Source organism: Heteronotia binoei, chromosome 10 (genome assembly GCF_032191835.1).
Source record: "Heteronotia binoei isolate CCM8104 ecotype False Entrance Well chromosome 10, APGP_CSIRO_Hbin_v1, whole genome shotgun sequence".
NCBI classification, from domain to species: Eukaryota; Metazoa; Chordata; class Lepidosauria; order Squamata; family Gekkonidae; genus Heteronotia; species Heteronotia binoei.
Genome location: NC_083232.1, coordinates 51,792,636 through 51,808,149, shown reverse-complemented (window position 1 = coordinate 51,808,149; position 15,514 = coordinate 51,792,636). Strand labels below are relative to the sequence as shown.

The 15,514-nt window shown below is 43.2% G+C and overlaps 1 protein-coding gene across 4 annotated transcripts in view; it reads right to left on the bottom strand.

Annotated features, from left to right (window-relative positions):
* HDAC9 (histone deacetylase 9) overlaps positions 1-15,514 on the bottom strand; it is a 689,984-nt gene that overhangs the window by 307,547 nt on the left and 366,923 nt on the right. For all 4 annotated transcript variants that reach the window (XM_060248614.1, XM_060248615.1, XM_060248617.1 and 1 more), the window contains 2 exons: positions 11,855-11,986; positions 7,660-7,772 (listed from right to left, as the gene is read on the bottom strand). In XM_060248614.1, coding sequence (XP_060104597.1) covers positions 7,660-7,772; positions 11,855-11,986 — 245 coding nt within the window. The remainder of the gene's footprint in view (positions 1-7,659; positions 7,773-11,854; positions 11,987-15,514) is intronic.

Genomic DNA, 15,514 nt, shown 5'->3' with positions numbered 1-15,514 from the left:
TCTGTCAGTTGGAACCATTCTGAAGACAGTCAGTTGGTTTCTGAGTTTGGAGTCAGTGAATCTGACAAGAAAAGTGAGACAGGTTCACCTTAGAGTGAAAGAAAAAGACTCCTTTGCCTTAACGGTAGTATTCCTATCCTGAGGAATAATTCATTAACAGAAATCAGAGTCTAAGTGTCAGCCTAAGCTGAAACATACTTTTTCACAGGCTCCAGAACTGGGATGGTGATCTGGCAAGAGTGATTGGGTAGTGTGCTGAAATTTCCTTTCATGCCAAGAGGTACAGAGTTGTATCTTCTGTCAAGAAATTCCTGCCTGGTTTTTCTGGGGGGTTGGCTCTTAGGAGGACCCTGGGTCTGATGTGAAGGGAAATAAATAGACTGTCTGTCTGAAGTTCATAATTGTGTGCCTGCTCTAGGAAGAGGTGGTGGAGTCTGTCACCCAAGGAAAAGACATCTGTGAGGGGGCAGGGGATCATAGGGTTCTCACAGTCAGTGGCTGAAGGGAGCTGATACAGTGGTGGACTTGATGATTTTGGAAGGGGTGGGTTTTGGGGGGGGTATGTCCTTTGGACATACTGGCAGCCAGGAATGACGCATGATTTGCATTGTTTCCACTGCAATACATCACTACACCACCACCACCACACATGGAAGTAATGATGAATGCAGAATGAATTTGGAATGACAGTCTCTGGACACTGATTTCTATGGAACTGGAATGACAGAACCTAGAGTGGAACGATGGCCGTTCCATTCCAAGACCATCTCTGCTCCATTAAAGAGGAAACTGGGGGATCCCTGCATGTCCTCACATCTGAGCCCGCCCCAGTGGCCCTCTCTTTTCCACCACTAGCAAGGATAGTGCAGGAGTTTCCCCAGCAATAAAGCTGGGCTTCTGGGAAGCATGCCCTTGAGTGAGCAAATGCATAGGGTGGAAACAACAACCCACCTTCTCCTTCTGTCTGTTGAGGACCCTGTGCTCTGTGTGGGCATTGAAGCAACTGTAGATGCCTTTGGGGGAGACAGCTTGAACCCTTTCCCCACCATCAGGTGCCTGGATCTGCTGACAAGCATTGGTCCATTTAAGGGGGTAGGCTCCTGGAAATGAGTGGAACTCCTGTGGCCCGCCCGTTTCTGCCCCTGCCTGAGATGGATTCTGGACTCCACTCCCTTGCCATATGGCCCCTGATTGGTTCTGCTGGCTCTGTTTATCATAGTGCCACCACCTCCACACAACACCTCCACTGACCACAGAAGTGAGGTTGCTATAGATGCTACCCTGATTACAATAAAAACATTGCTAACCTGCTGACTTTGTCTGCTGGTTGTTGCATAACTTATGTCCACAGGGAATAGACTAGTGCTGCTATAGTTATTCAGGAGTTAGCCACCTAGGGCTGCAAATCTGCAAAGAAATTTTGGATATTTCTTGCAAAAATAAGATTAGCAAGCCGTGTGTGAAGGATATTGTCTAATATGGTGAACAATAGGGTTGCCAGGTCCTCCTGGCCACTGGCAGGGGTTGGGGGCTAGGATGGCCAGATCCAAGTTTGGAATCTCCTGGAGATTTTGGGATGGAGCCTGAGAAGGACAAGGATCTCAGTGTGATACAATGCCATAAAGTCCACCCTCCAAAGCATCCATTTTCTTCAGGGTAACTGATGCCTGTTGTCTGGAGATGAGCTGAAATTCTGGGAGATCCCCAGGTCTCACCTGGAGACTGGCATCCTTATGAAAAAAAATAACTTTATACAGTTTTGATTCTAATTCAGATGTCTCCATTGTGACACCACTGTGTAGACATAAAACCAAATTTAAAATATTTTATCCATGAAATATAACACTGGAATCTAGCAGAGCAATTTGTATAGGATTGACCACTATCCAATGAGTCATGTTTTCATCACACGTTTTTCACTATTTTACTCTAGCCAGCCGTAATTTTACCAACAAACATTTACACTCATCACTTCCTTAACATTTTCTTATTGTTCTTGAAAGTATATTGAACTTCCTTGTTTAAAACTGGGCTACGGTTTTAAACTACTCTGCAAAGCAGCTACAAGTGCTTTGGTACAGACTGGGCTACAGATATCAAGTATGTTAACTAAGCATGAGAAGGTGTATTGTGCAGTTAGCAGTCCAACTGAGATGAGAGGCTGTTCATGAAAGGCAAATATTTTGCCTCATCAGCATCACACATAAATCAGGCATACTATGGGTTTGCAAAAAGGGTGAGCCAACACGACCTTCAGGGATATACTACTATAAATCTACATCTCCTCATATGTACAAGTTAGGAATGTCTAAGTGTTTCTGGCTGCAGAACAAGTGTCTGTTTTAGGGTGCTGGTAAGAATGCTTTGTAGTAACGCTCACTTACACCATATAAAGATACAGATTGAAGCAGATTTTCACCATATTTCCTGTCCTGTCAGCAGCTGTCTGTAAACCCCTCAAAATACAAAACTTGAGGTTGGAACAAAAGCCACACAACAAGGGTGGCTGCGCTGAGGAAGAGAAAGTGGATGAAATCGCTTCTTCATCCAGGCTTCCAGTGACACATCCATTGGAGGACCAAAGAGCCAGACAGGGAAAATTCAATGCAATTTTACAGGGTTTTTTTTTGTGTGTGTGTGTAGAAAAAGCCCAGCAGGAGCTCATTTGCATATTAGACCACACCACCTGGCCTGGAAGCATGTGGCTGCTGCATGGTGGGTCAAGCCAGCTGGAGCTCTGGCCAGCTCAGGTGGAGCTCTGCTCCTGTGGGCTCCAGAAAAAAAAATGCCCTGCAATTTTCCCTCCTTAGTATTCTTCCTATATTTTCCAGTTTTTAATTTACATGGGTTCCCCCAACCCTTGGCATTGTCTTTAGGGCAGCTTGGGAAAACTAAGGCAAGAAATATCCATCTCTACTGGTGCCACCTGTCTACCACATAAAGTTAAAAGTCTGGTTACCAATATTCTGTCAAGTTCTTGAATGACCAAGAGCCCAAGATTAAGGAAATCAGTCTGTGCAGACAAAGAGAAAAATGTTGGCATCAATTTTTGTGGGAAACAATAATTAGAGTACTGAAATACACTCAGGGATGGAATTCCAGCAGAAGCTTCTTTGCATATTAGGCGACACACCCCTGATGTAGCCAATCCTCCAAGAGCTTACAAAAAAGAGCCTCTTGGAGGATTGGCTACATCAGGGGTGTGTGGCCTAATATGCAAAGGAGCTCCTGTCAGAATTCTACTCTAAATACATTGCTGCAGTGACAGCATTGCCTAGACACTAAAACTATAACCCAAGAAGATCCCTGCTGAAACAGACTAGTGGTCCATCTAGTCCAGCATCCTGGCTCATGCAGTGACCAACCAGTTCCTCTGGAGGCCTTCCTCAGATGGGATTCCTGGTACTGCCTCTAGACTAGTCTCCATGGTTAGTAGCCTCCTATCCTCCATGAATCTATCTTTAAAATTCCCTTTGAAAGCTGTCTGTGACTTCCCAGGGGAGTCCAGTAAGAGGTGCATTGTCCAGAAAGCAATATACTTCCCAGGGACCTTGTGATATGAAAGTCCACTGGCCCCCCCTTCACAAAAACACACCCCAAAACACACCTGTCATAAACATGGGCATTTTGCTATTATAATAAAACTCAGATTTCATATTGAATATTCCATTTCATCATCATTATGATAATTACAAATGTCCCATAAGTAAGGACAGTATGATTATCTCTGTATTACAGAAGAGGGCCTAAGGCTGAGTGGAAACTGGTTTGCTTAAGTTCACAGGCTGAGATAAGAGCCTAGACCAACGCATCACTTTTGAGCTTCGCACATGTAGTTTTAACTTTTGAAGGCAGACACACATTCTGATTAATGTAGGGTGGCCAGATCGTCCCGGTCACCCAGGAAAGTCCCGATTCTGTCCCCAATTCCCGCCTCCCGGGCTGGCTATACTGGGACCATTAGAGATCCCGGTTTAGCCAGCGGGGAGCCGGCGGGCCGCGCGCGCGGTCGGGGAAGGCGGCGAGTGAGGGACCGAGCATCCCTGCGCGTGCGCACGGCGGTGTGGCGGGCTCTGCGCATGCGCGGGGCCAGGAGAGTGGGCGGCGTAGGGCCCGCCACACCGCCGTGCACACGCGCAGGGACGCTCAGTCCCTCACTCGCCGCCTTCCCCGACCGCGCACGGGGCCCGCCGGCTCCTCTCGCTGGCGTAGGGCCCCGGCAGCGGCAGAGGGGGAGGCGGGCCAGTGGCGCCTGCGGCGGCGGCATGAGGCCCCGGGTAGGTGGGCTCGGCCGCCTCCTCCTCAGCCGCCGCCAGCCCCGCCAGCAGCGCCGCCAGCAGCACCAGCCGCCGCTGCGCCTCCTGGCCAGCCCGCCCGCCCGGAGGGGAGGCCGCGCCCTGGGAGAAGGTAAGCCGGCAGGCAAGGAGGGAGGGAGGGGGCCGAAAGCGGGGGGGCGGCTGGCGGGAGGGGGCGGCCGGCCTTCCTTCCTTCCTACCCTCCCTCCTCCCTTCCTTCCCTCCCTCCTCCTTCCCTCCCTCTTTCTTCCCTCCCTCCCTCCCTCCTTCCTTCCTTCCTCCTTCCTTCCTCCCTCCTTCCCTCCCTCCTCCCTTCCTCCTTCCTTCCTTTCTTCCTCCCTCCCTCCTTCCCTCCCTCCTCCCTTCCTTCCTTCCTTCCCTCCCTCCTCCCTTCCTTCCCTCCCTACTTCCTTCCTTCCTCCCTTTCTTCCTTCCTTCCTTCCTTCCTTCCTTCCTTCCTTCCTTCCTCCCTCCTTCCTTCCCTCCCTCCTCCCTTCCTTCCCTCCCTCCTCCCTTCCTTCCCTCCCTCCTCCCTTCCTTCCTTCCTTCCTTCCTTCCTCCCTCCCTCCTTCCTTCCTTCCCTCCCTCCTTCCTTCCTTCCCTCCCTCCTTCCTTCCTTCCTTCCTTCCTTCCCTCCTTCCGTGGCTCTCAAATATCCGATGTTCATGTCTTGCGGCTTTCAAACATCTGACCTTTATTCTGTGTTGCTCTTTTGTTAAGCAACTCTGGCCACCCCTGGAGTAGACAATACTGACTTTGGTGGACCCAAGCACTGATTCAGTGTAAGGGAGCTTTGTGTTTGTGTCTTCTGGTGCAATTTTGTTCTCAAATCCTGTATTTACTTCATCAGTATATGGGATAAGGCACTTTCTCAACTGTGCTGCATAATGCAGCCTATTTATTTTGTCCTGTTTGCTCTGTTGGCTCTATCTGCGCCACCTTCATCACTTTCGGGGTGTGGATCCCCCAGTGGGGTGGGCTCCCTCCTCCCTCCGCCGGCTGTTTCTGATAGCCCTGTGCCCTCTCTTTCATTTGATATGTGTCCCGTGCGGGTGCCACCCTCCCGCCGGGAGATGCCGCAAAATGAGCCCCCTTGAGGCTTATGGCGGCAGGGCTCGGGGGAAGCGAGCTAGACTGCTGTTCTTTTGAAGGGTTACAGAGTGTTTCGAGCCCGTCCCTGTGGCATCGGTCCCATCGTTGTGGGACCCAGGGGGCCGGCGCAGCGGCCCGCTGAAGCAGCCTGTCGGTCACTTCTGGGTTCCTGTCCTGCATCTCGACCTGTGTTATTAGTGACAGGCTGTGGCATTTGGGGGAAATGATGTCATTTGGGGGAAATGATGTAACAGGAAGTGATGTCACTTCCTGCTTCTGGCAGGTGGTGCGGGGGAAATGATGCCACAGGAAGTGATGTCACTTCCTGTTTCCGGCGTGGCATGCCGTCACCGGAAGTGACGTCGCTGGAAGTGACGTCACTTCCTGTTTCCGGCGGCGCGCACACACACACATTCCTTCCCCCCTCAAGGTGTCCCTGGCTGGCCTGCAGATATTATGGCCACCCTAGATTAATGTGACTCTTTTACAGATGCTGGAAATATGAAAACTGCTCTGAATACCTCTTTATGGAAATGTCCTCAGTTTTGAGATATATGAACTCTTCTGAATACTTTAGGGGTATTTTTGATTGTATGTTATATGTTTTGAAATGTGATTTTTAAGTTGTCTTGAGCCATGAGGAAAGGTGGGATATGAACAAATAAAGAAGTACTTCCAGTTCCTCATAGAATGTAAACTGGTCTATTAAAGCATGATGAAGACTGAATGTTCAGAGTTCAAAACACTCACGCAAAACCTGGACATATGACAATGGCATGACTGCCTTTTGTATCCAACTTTTGATTCAACCTACATTCGATGTGCCACCGCTAAGCCAGAAAGCTAGGGCAGTAAATACTGCTTAAGGAATGAACAGCAGCAACAAAATCACACAACCACTTTACAGTGTTAGAAACTCTAAGTAGAACTGTGCTCATTGTCCTGCCATAGGTTTATCTTTCCCTGCATTCATCCCCCCCTCCCCCAAACCAGCAAGCTATATTTACATAGAACATTACTCTGGTATTTGTGCCTGGTTGATTTGACAGCTACAGCAAGAGGATCAGAGGTGGGAAAATTGGTGGAATGGGCTGTAAAGTTTGATAAAGGAAAGGATAAGTGATTTCCCCAGGTCTTTCATCTGCTGGTGATCACTATAATAAATCCCTCAGCTCTCTGACAGTCAGAGTGATGTTATAGATAGATTCTTGGAGCAGGAATTAGGAGAGTTGGTTTCAAATACCCACTGCCATGGAAACTTGCTGGATGACCTTGGTTCAGTCACACACTCTCAACCTAGCCTGCCTTCAAAGGTTGCTGTGGGGCTACAATGGAAGAAAGGAGAATGAAATAAGCCACTTCAGGTCTCCACTGGGGGAAAGGCATAAAGGTATAAAGGAAGTAAGGAAAGAAGGTTTTCCCTCATCCTCAACTCTTGTAAATGCAGATCATTTCACCTTTTCCCTATTCCTTCTTCACTTTGCAATCTTTGTTTACAAAGAAATGCATCTCTTTGCAATTCACCTTTATATCAAAAGCAATAGCTTTGTCCAATATTACATCTAGGAATTTTTTTTAAAAAAAATTGCATTGGGTGAAACTTGGAAAGTTGATAATTTTGATCAGATTCTCAGGAAAACTTGAATAAATCTTCCAAGACATATGCAGACAATTTCTATTTTATATTACAACAAAGTCATTTGTATAGTTTAGGATTGTTCAAAATTCCTTCCACTTGCAGTCTCTTCTTCCTGGCTACCACTAGTAAATGGATCGAATTCAAAAGAAATATCTATACTATTGCAAATCTGCAAATGGGCAGAAGAGATTCTACTGAGTATTTCACAACATCCCCCAAACAATATAATCTTTCAGACATCTGAGCTACAAAGTAAAAGACAACAGTGGTCTTCCCCATTCTGTCTTCATTTGTCTACATAACTTGAGCACAGAAGGCCTTATCATAACCCCCATATTCCTTCAACAGCTATGCCAAGGACCAATGTAAGCCAATTTAATTTACTTTCACTGAAAGCACAAATGATTTTTCCCCTTGATTTCATTGTATATTTTAATTTTATGCAAGCCATGTTGAGATTCAATGTCATGAATTAGAAGACAGATATACATTTTAACTAAACAGACTTCTTGAGCCATCCCAGCTTTTCTCATCTATGTTCAGTCTCTCGGGCCTTCAAGGCAGCTTGCATCAGCAAACCAATTTCCAGCCTCATAAATGCTGCTCCCCTGTTACATAGAGCTGTGATTTTACCTCAGCTTGGGAATTAGATGGTAATGCTGGGGTTTCGTTTTCTGCATTTCCAGTGGGACCATTACTTGGTGAACCAGGACCTGATCCTGGAGAACTGCTACTGACTGATGATTCTGTGGAAAAAATAAAAATAAGCACAGATGAGTAATTAGGAAACATCAGCATATATGACAACATGAGTTTACAATATACCCTTTATTCACTGCTTTCCCCCCCTCCTCATGATGTTTCTGATATACAAAGGCCATAATTTATTACTTGACCATTTTCCCTCCCTCAGAGATGGCAGGTTACTCAGTGGCAGGCAAGATATTGTAAAAGAAATGCCTAATGAGCAAAGGAAAAGGAAGTACCTTTAGCTGCATTTTCTGCTGCCTCTGTGAGAGATCAGCATGACAAAGATACTGGACTCTCAAAGGTCATGAAAACATGTCATCAATTCATGAGGCCTACTGCCATTCCTAGGCTGTTTGGATAAACCCCTGGAGGACTCGGTTGTGAACCAGCCTTTATATGAGTAACTAATAAAAAACAATACCTTATTTGCAGTGCATCTCTGTCAATGAACTCTGAAGTTGGAAATGTCTTAGCATTTTAATGGCTGTATCTTATTTTGTTTTGCGACAGAACATCCTGCATGCTTTGCTAACAATAAACAGTAACCTTCTCTTTTGTTAGCAGAACTGCATACAGTGGTTGAAGGATGGATACCAGCAAAATGTCTTAATGGAGACAAGGAGGATACCATCATAGACTTAAACTGATGTGATCAATCATGCAAAAGTACTTATTTTACAAAGAATCTTTGATGGAAAACTAATGAATAGACAACATTGTTTTTGAGGCATCTTTTGGAACTATTGCTTATTCTCTCTCTCTCTCTCAAAAGTCAATTTTCCCCCTATATTAGATAGATAGTAGGGTTAGGAGATCCCTGCTGGACCAGACCAATGGTCCAGTTAGTCCAGCCTCCCACAATAGCCAACTAAATGCCTCCTGCCATAGCTTCCAAAATGGTATTCAGATGTGTGCTGCCTCTGAATACGGAGGTCTCATCTAGCTTAATGTGTGGGCTTAACCTCTATGGCAACTGATCTAAACAATAGCACATGATTTTTAAGGGCATGTGGAATTCACTAACACGACTGAACATGTCAAAACCAATAGAAATACAACAATAATATTAAGGAAATGTACAGATACCACTTCTTTGCACGTTCTTGCTGTCTAACCCCAATATGCAGTATCCTTAGCTGATCTAAGGATGCGTTCACACTACATTAAATAATACATTATGCAACTGGATTTTTACCGTGTTAGAACAGCAAAAATCCAGTTGCAAAACACATTATTTAGTGTAGTGTGAAAGCACCCTAAGAAACTACAATAAGTCACATGAAGAGATAATTGCTGGACAGCATTGCTGGATAATCATTTTTTTTTTAAAAAAAATTACTGTTGTTTCTTATACTGAAAACCAAGAATGAATTGGAAAGAAAAGGGAACAAACAATATTAGCTATAATGGGTTGGATCCACTGACACCCTACCACTAAATGAGGTCTTGCTCCAGTAGAAGGAGCCAAGTCTAGTATGGGAAATCCTTGTTCCATCAGAAGAAGGCTTCCTTGGTTTGAAGTACACTTTCTGGAGGAAGAGAACTCAGTTACTGAAAGGGAGCCACTGGTATGTTATTTATATAAACCAAAGTTCACATGTATCTGTGCACTCAGGGCCAAATGAAACATGATCGTAAACTCATAGCCACCATGAGTTCGTCACCATTTTAAAGTGACCACAAAATGCTGTGAGGGCCTGCAGCATGGAGCTCTTTCTAGCCCCCATACTGTGACTTTTCAAGAGCTAAAGATGTGCCACCCTCATGACTCTTTTGGTACTTGAAAAGGTATGAGAGAGAAGAGCTCTGCAACCTAGGCTCAATCAGGATTGGGCCCTCATGAAATTTCAAAATAACTTTAAAATGGTGACAGCAAACTTGTGCTGGTCACATGTTGGCCTTTATGTTTAGTTTGGTCCTCAGACTACTTGATGTGCATCCTTTATTTCACATTTACCTCAGGGGCAAACCAGACAAGCAATAAAGTTCCAGCATCTTTTTCAATCATTTATTAAGTACACAGAAATCCAATTCTGATTAGACCCAGGTTTCAGAGGATTTAAGCCTTCCTAATGTACCTGAAAAGAACTCACAGAACCACTGTTTCACTCAAAAATCAAACACATGAGTTCCTAAATTAGAACATGCATGCTTGCTTTGATGCTACAAGCATTGGCTTTGTGGGGCTGTTTTATGTTACAAAAGTGACACCAGGTAAGCCTTCCTCCCAGTGCACCATGATCCAGATCAGAATTGTGTGTGTCCTTCCCTTGTTCCATGTGTACTTTTTAAAGAGGAAGAAAAATCACTGGGAGTTTCATTAATAGAACTTCCTAAATTTCATCTGGTTTTGCCCTCACTCTGATGTATTTTAAAGAAGAGACAAGTAACTATGTTTAATGGAATAAATATAACAATTTTAAGTGGCCTAAAATTATTCATATTGTTCAGCTCTTATAATATTACAAAATAATATATTTTCCCCCTTACTGAATTACTAATAGACATTTCTATTGAGATTGGTAATCTGGCACTGAATATTTATGGAGGATTACGCAGTTTTTCAGATCATAGCAAATTCCACAACTCTTACAAAGCATATCAGGAACTGCAGTGAAAACTGCTTTTTTAAAAATGCTCTGAACCATCCATAGATTAAATCCTTTCATTTTATAAAATTGTCCAATCTCTTTCATCAGCATCAAGAGTCAGGGCAACATGTCTCAAGGAATCAAATGTTCATTTTTCCAGATGGGCAAAGAACAAAGATCAACACTGTTTATTTTGTCCATCTGTCTAAGACTTCACAGATTTCAGTTAACATTAGTGGATCTTTAAAAAAAAACTTTTAAGAAAAGAACACCTGCCTAAAAAAACAATGAAGTTTAAGATAGCTACTGAACAATTGGTTATTTTTTTACATAAAAATAATGCTTCTTCCAGTTCAATGTGATTCAGTGCCACTACTTTGCCTTGAGCAAACATATGAATCTCTGTCCCATTTGAATTGAATCAATAGATGGGTCTACAGCATCACCCATAAAAAGAAATTTTGAACCCTATGTGAAAGACTATTTTGGCACTATTTCTTGAAAATGTGTGCATAATCTTTCTGGCTATGTTTATTTATTTATTTTAAATCAAAGGCCATCACAAACAAAAAACTGTATGTCTAGTAATCCAGAACAAGGGCCAAATGCTCTCAGGCAGACAGTGACAATGGGATCATATTTTGATAGAATACACTCCGTTGTTAGTCTGTAGCACACCTATCGTATAAATAAGTTCAAATCTGGCATCTATCACGCGAATAATAAAATTTGCATAATGTGAGCAGATACATATTGGGGAAATTTTCCTACAAAACCAGTGGACAGCATTCCTTGAGTGCTTTCTTTTCATTGGCCCCCCCTCATTAGATGGCCAGCAGTCACATAGAAGAAGGCCAGGCCCTTGCAAGAAAAAGGAAAATGGGATTTGCCTTTCCTGATAATCTTTGAAGGTACTGTGCTTGTATTAAACAGTGTTCATGGCAAGAAACAAAGATTCTCTATACCTTGAATCAGCTGTAAAAATAAACTATAGTTTGTTGTTACAAGAACAAGCCCTGAAATTCCTTCATTTGCTTGCTTTCCCTCCTTCTTCGATTCACACACTGTTTGGAGATTACAGATTTCTTGTTTTGCAACAAATCAATGCTTGACAAGAGCATCTGAACTTGGTGAAACAGCAAATGACCTTTTTTGCCTCAAAAAAGAAAACCATAGTTTGTAATTTTGTCTGGTCCGAATGTTACCTTTGGCTTGTCACAAATCAGAAAGTGTTAAATCTTTGAGCCATAGATGAGCCTAAAAACTTCAAAGACTCCTTCCTTCCCAGAACAGCAAACCATGGCTTGTCATTACATCAAAAAGCAGCCTATAAGTAATGTATTTATTTAGATCACAGAGCAAAAGACAAATCTTACCTGCATCTCTGAAATGTTATGTAAACTTACATGCAATCAATTATAATAGCATTTTCAACAAACTGTTTTAGAGCAGGAAATGTTTGGATAAACATTCCAGCCCTCTATTACCTGTAACTTCGAACAGTCTCTTTTTGAATGTGCCAACAACTGTTCCATCCTTCCTTCTGAGTAAAGGGCTGCTTCTCCTTTCTGTTACTTTTTGTTTTAATCTGGAGCGAACTTTCAAGTTGGGCTCTGAGGCTGAAAAGGGAGACCACAAAAATATCCATTACCACATTAAAAAAACTGCAGGAAGTTAGAAAATAGAAATAGCTGATTCCTCTTCCTTCAATCACAAGCAAATAAGTAAGCATAATAAGTTTTCATTTACATCTACTACTTATTTATATTGAACATTTCATTCACAAAGCTGTTCTAAGATTTCGTTGTGCTTACCCACCCAAGAGTCCTGCAAGACAGCAACATTATTCCTCTGAGATCAAGAGACCAAAGACTACATTGAATCCATTACAGCCATTTCCAGACCAAAACCCAAAAGCTTTTCCACTGGACCACACTATACATATTCCTCCTCCTCTTGATATTTTGTTTGATCAGTGAGCTGCTGTAATGCTAGTCAGTCTTGGAAAACAACCAAAAATGTAACTGTGCTGGTCTACAGTCAAACAGCAAGATTCAACTCAAGTAGCACCTTAAAGATCAATAAGATTTTAGGGGTATGAGTTTTCAAGAGTCAAAGGTATCTGATGAAGGAAGCCTTAACTCTCAGAGCTCATATCCCCAAAATCTTGTTGGTCTCAAAGGTGCTACTGGACTTTAATCTAGGTGTTTGACTGCAGACCAATGTGGCTACTGTCTGAAAGAAAAAAAAAAAAGTTTAGTACACTTAAATCATGGCTGGCAAAATCTTTCCCATAGTTTGCAATGACTCCTTAACATAGCTCCAGCTCTGAACCGAATTGTCACCTTGCATCAAAATACTATTTTTATATTTGTCATTTCACCTATCACTAAACACTATAGTGGTCTATTAAGGGTACAGAAATTTCTGCTTTTAAGATTAATGCTCTCCGTAGCATTAAATTGCTCTGTGACATGTGATGAAACTGAATTATCACTATTTTTATTTTTCAACTTTGCAATAATTGCAATGGGGAGTACAGTAATTTCTGGCACTGACTTGGTTTACATTTAGGGTTATGTTCTATTTATAGCTCTCCATGCTCCCCAATTGTAGATGATTTCCAAGTCAGTGCCTGAATAATGTGATGTAATATGCTGGATGTAGAGAAAGAGCTCTTCAGCATTCACCAGGGAGAAGCCCCACTTGCCTCTGAATGTGTTTTCATGCCCAGCTGCTTTGATTGCCTTTCTATTTTTAACCTCCTACCCCATCACTCCATGCATTTCAATCAATCGCATAAACAGAGAAGACGGTCTTTATGTAGCTGCCTGGAATTGTGCTCCAGTGGAAAAGATAAACCCTTCCATAAAAGACAAAGTGCCATTATGGAAATGAAAAGTATTTTATAATAAAAGGAAAAGGGATAAAATCAGCTTTAAAAGCACCACCACAAGTGTCTCAGAAATGCCACACCCAGAATACCCTTTGAGAGATTCAACAGATCATGGAAACTGGACAAGAAAAAGATGAGTTAGTGTGATTATTGTATTTACACAGAGGTTGATTTGGTTTGAGACAGCAGAGGAAAATACAGCTTGGAAATCTTCAGCATTTTAAGAAAAAATCATGCAAAACAGGCAACAGAGTTTGACAGCCACTTTATAGTGTCAGGGCCAGGTACAGCTGAATATAGACTTTTGACATAAACAGTTTTGAGGTGCAGGCAGCAGCCACTGCAGCAACCAGCTTCTAATTACCTGGCATAGGCTGTCTCTTCACACATGTCACCAAAAGACAGACTACCCATGGGATCAGAAAAGGATCAAGGAACAAGCTACAGGTCAACCCAGCTGTCAAATGACAGGGGCAGGTTATTTGGTTCTAGCTAAAATGGCCCTAGGAAAAGGCATCAGAGTAGGTAGCCACCTCCCTTAACCCCACCATAGGTGCTGTGTCATCTGACCAGTTCCTGACTGGCAGGTGAAAGGTTATTAGCCCTACCTGAAAGAGGGAAAGAGGCCTGCTTCTTGGCTCAGCTATCACCCACAGCTGTGCAGTTCCCAGGAATGAATTTCCATTCCTTCCATCTTCCCCCAGAAGCACTTAAAATATTTCCAGTTTAATTGGAAATGCTTCTCTTGGATCTCTGATAAGAAATAGGATGTCGCTTCCCAAGGATCTATGCAACATTTCAAATCAACAGAGATAACCCCAACTGTATCTTAGCATGTAATGAAGTTGCACAGGAAACAGTGGATGGTGTCGCTATACAGTGAATAAATCCTTTGTCTTGACCTTTGGTCATGGTTTAAGATGGATATAAAATATAGGCTGTGCTTGGGAAATCACAGGAACATAAAAGTCCATAAAATAGAAGGAAAAAAAAAGAAAGACCGTGTCACTGAACTTATGCAACAATTCTTCTTAACTGAATGATCCCATAATTTACAGCTACATGTTTGAGGAAAGGGATGCCTTTTCTTGGACAACAGTAGTTGGCTTTCAGGACAAAGTAAGATATTGTCAGTTATCTACATAATGAACTGAACATATTGAAGAATTATTTTGTTGTGCTTTAACACCTAAACATATAATTAGACATTAGCACTGTCTAGAAAATTTGTATGTGTAAGACAGACAGGATGTTCCTATTTCTAGTTCAGGACTATGCAAAGAGAGTGTGGAGATAAATAACAGTGCATCAGTTTCATCTCTCCAGACCCACCCAACAATTTAGACCAACTTGATAAAAAGAACTGAGGTGAATCTGTGTGTTTATGTCATGCTTACATTTTAAAACAATATGAGTACTGCATATTCACTACAGAGGATTTTAAAAGGCAAATTGTTTGCCAGTGATCAAGCACAAACTGGTGGGAAGGTAATTTTATCCTAGAGAAAAATACCTCTACTGAGATTGCTTCACAATCTGATCTCCTTCTGGGAAGTGTCCACTTCCAAAGAATTATTTTGGACAGGTCATCAATGCTGTGGATAGCATCATGGCCTTCTGAAGACAGATCATATCAGAGCAAGAGTGTTTTTCTGTAGAGGTGATGCAAATATTTGCAGGGGACAGGCCTTCTTTACTTAGGGGAGTCTAAGGATGTTTTGTTCCACTTTCCCTCCTGTGACGGAAAGCAGTGGGTTAAGAATAAACTGAAGGCGCACAGGGCTGCGTCAGGTGACCTGAGGGTGGGGGGGCAGAGTGCTCTGAGCTCTCAGGGAGGGAAAAAAAAAGTTGGTTGGTGACAGGAAACTGCTGAGGCAGGAGTTCTGTCAGGAGTCTGTCAGAGTTGGAGCCTGACAGAAAGACTGAGAGGGTCAGTTGGGGCCTGAGAAGGGCTGAAAAGATAGCTGATCCTGAGTGGAAGCTGGAGACGGGGAAGTCTTCCAGAGACTGCCAGCTTGACCTAACCAGCCGAGAGGGCTGTGTGTGTGTGTGTGAGTCAGTTAAAGACCTGAACCGTCGCAGACACCAGGAAACTACTCTAAAGACCTAGTGAGGAGGTTGAGGGAGTAGATGTGGGTCAGAGACACCAAGAAGGGCTGAGAGAAGAGTCTTCAGTCGAGGGGTGTGACTAGACACATCTATCCCAAGAGGCCAGACCTCGACAAAAGGTGGAGAGGGAGTTGAAGGTGAA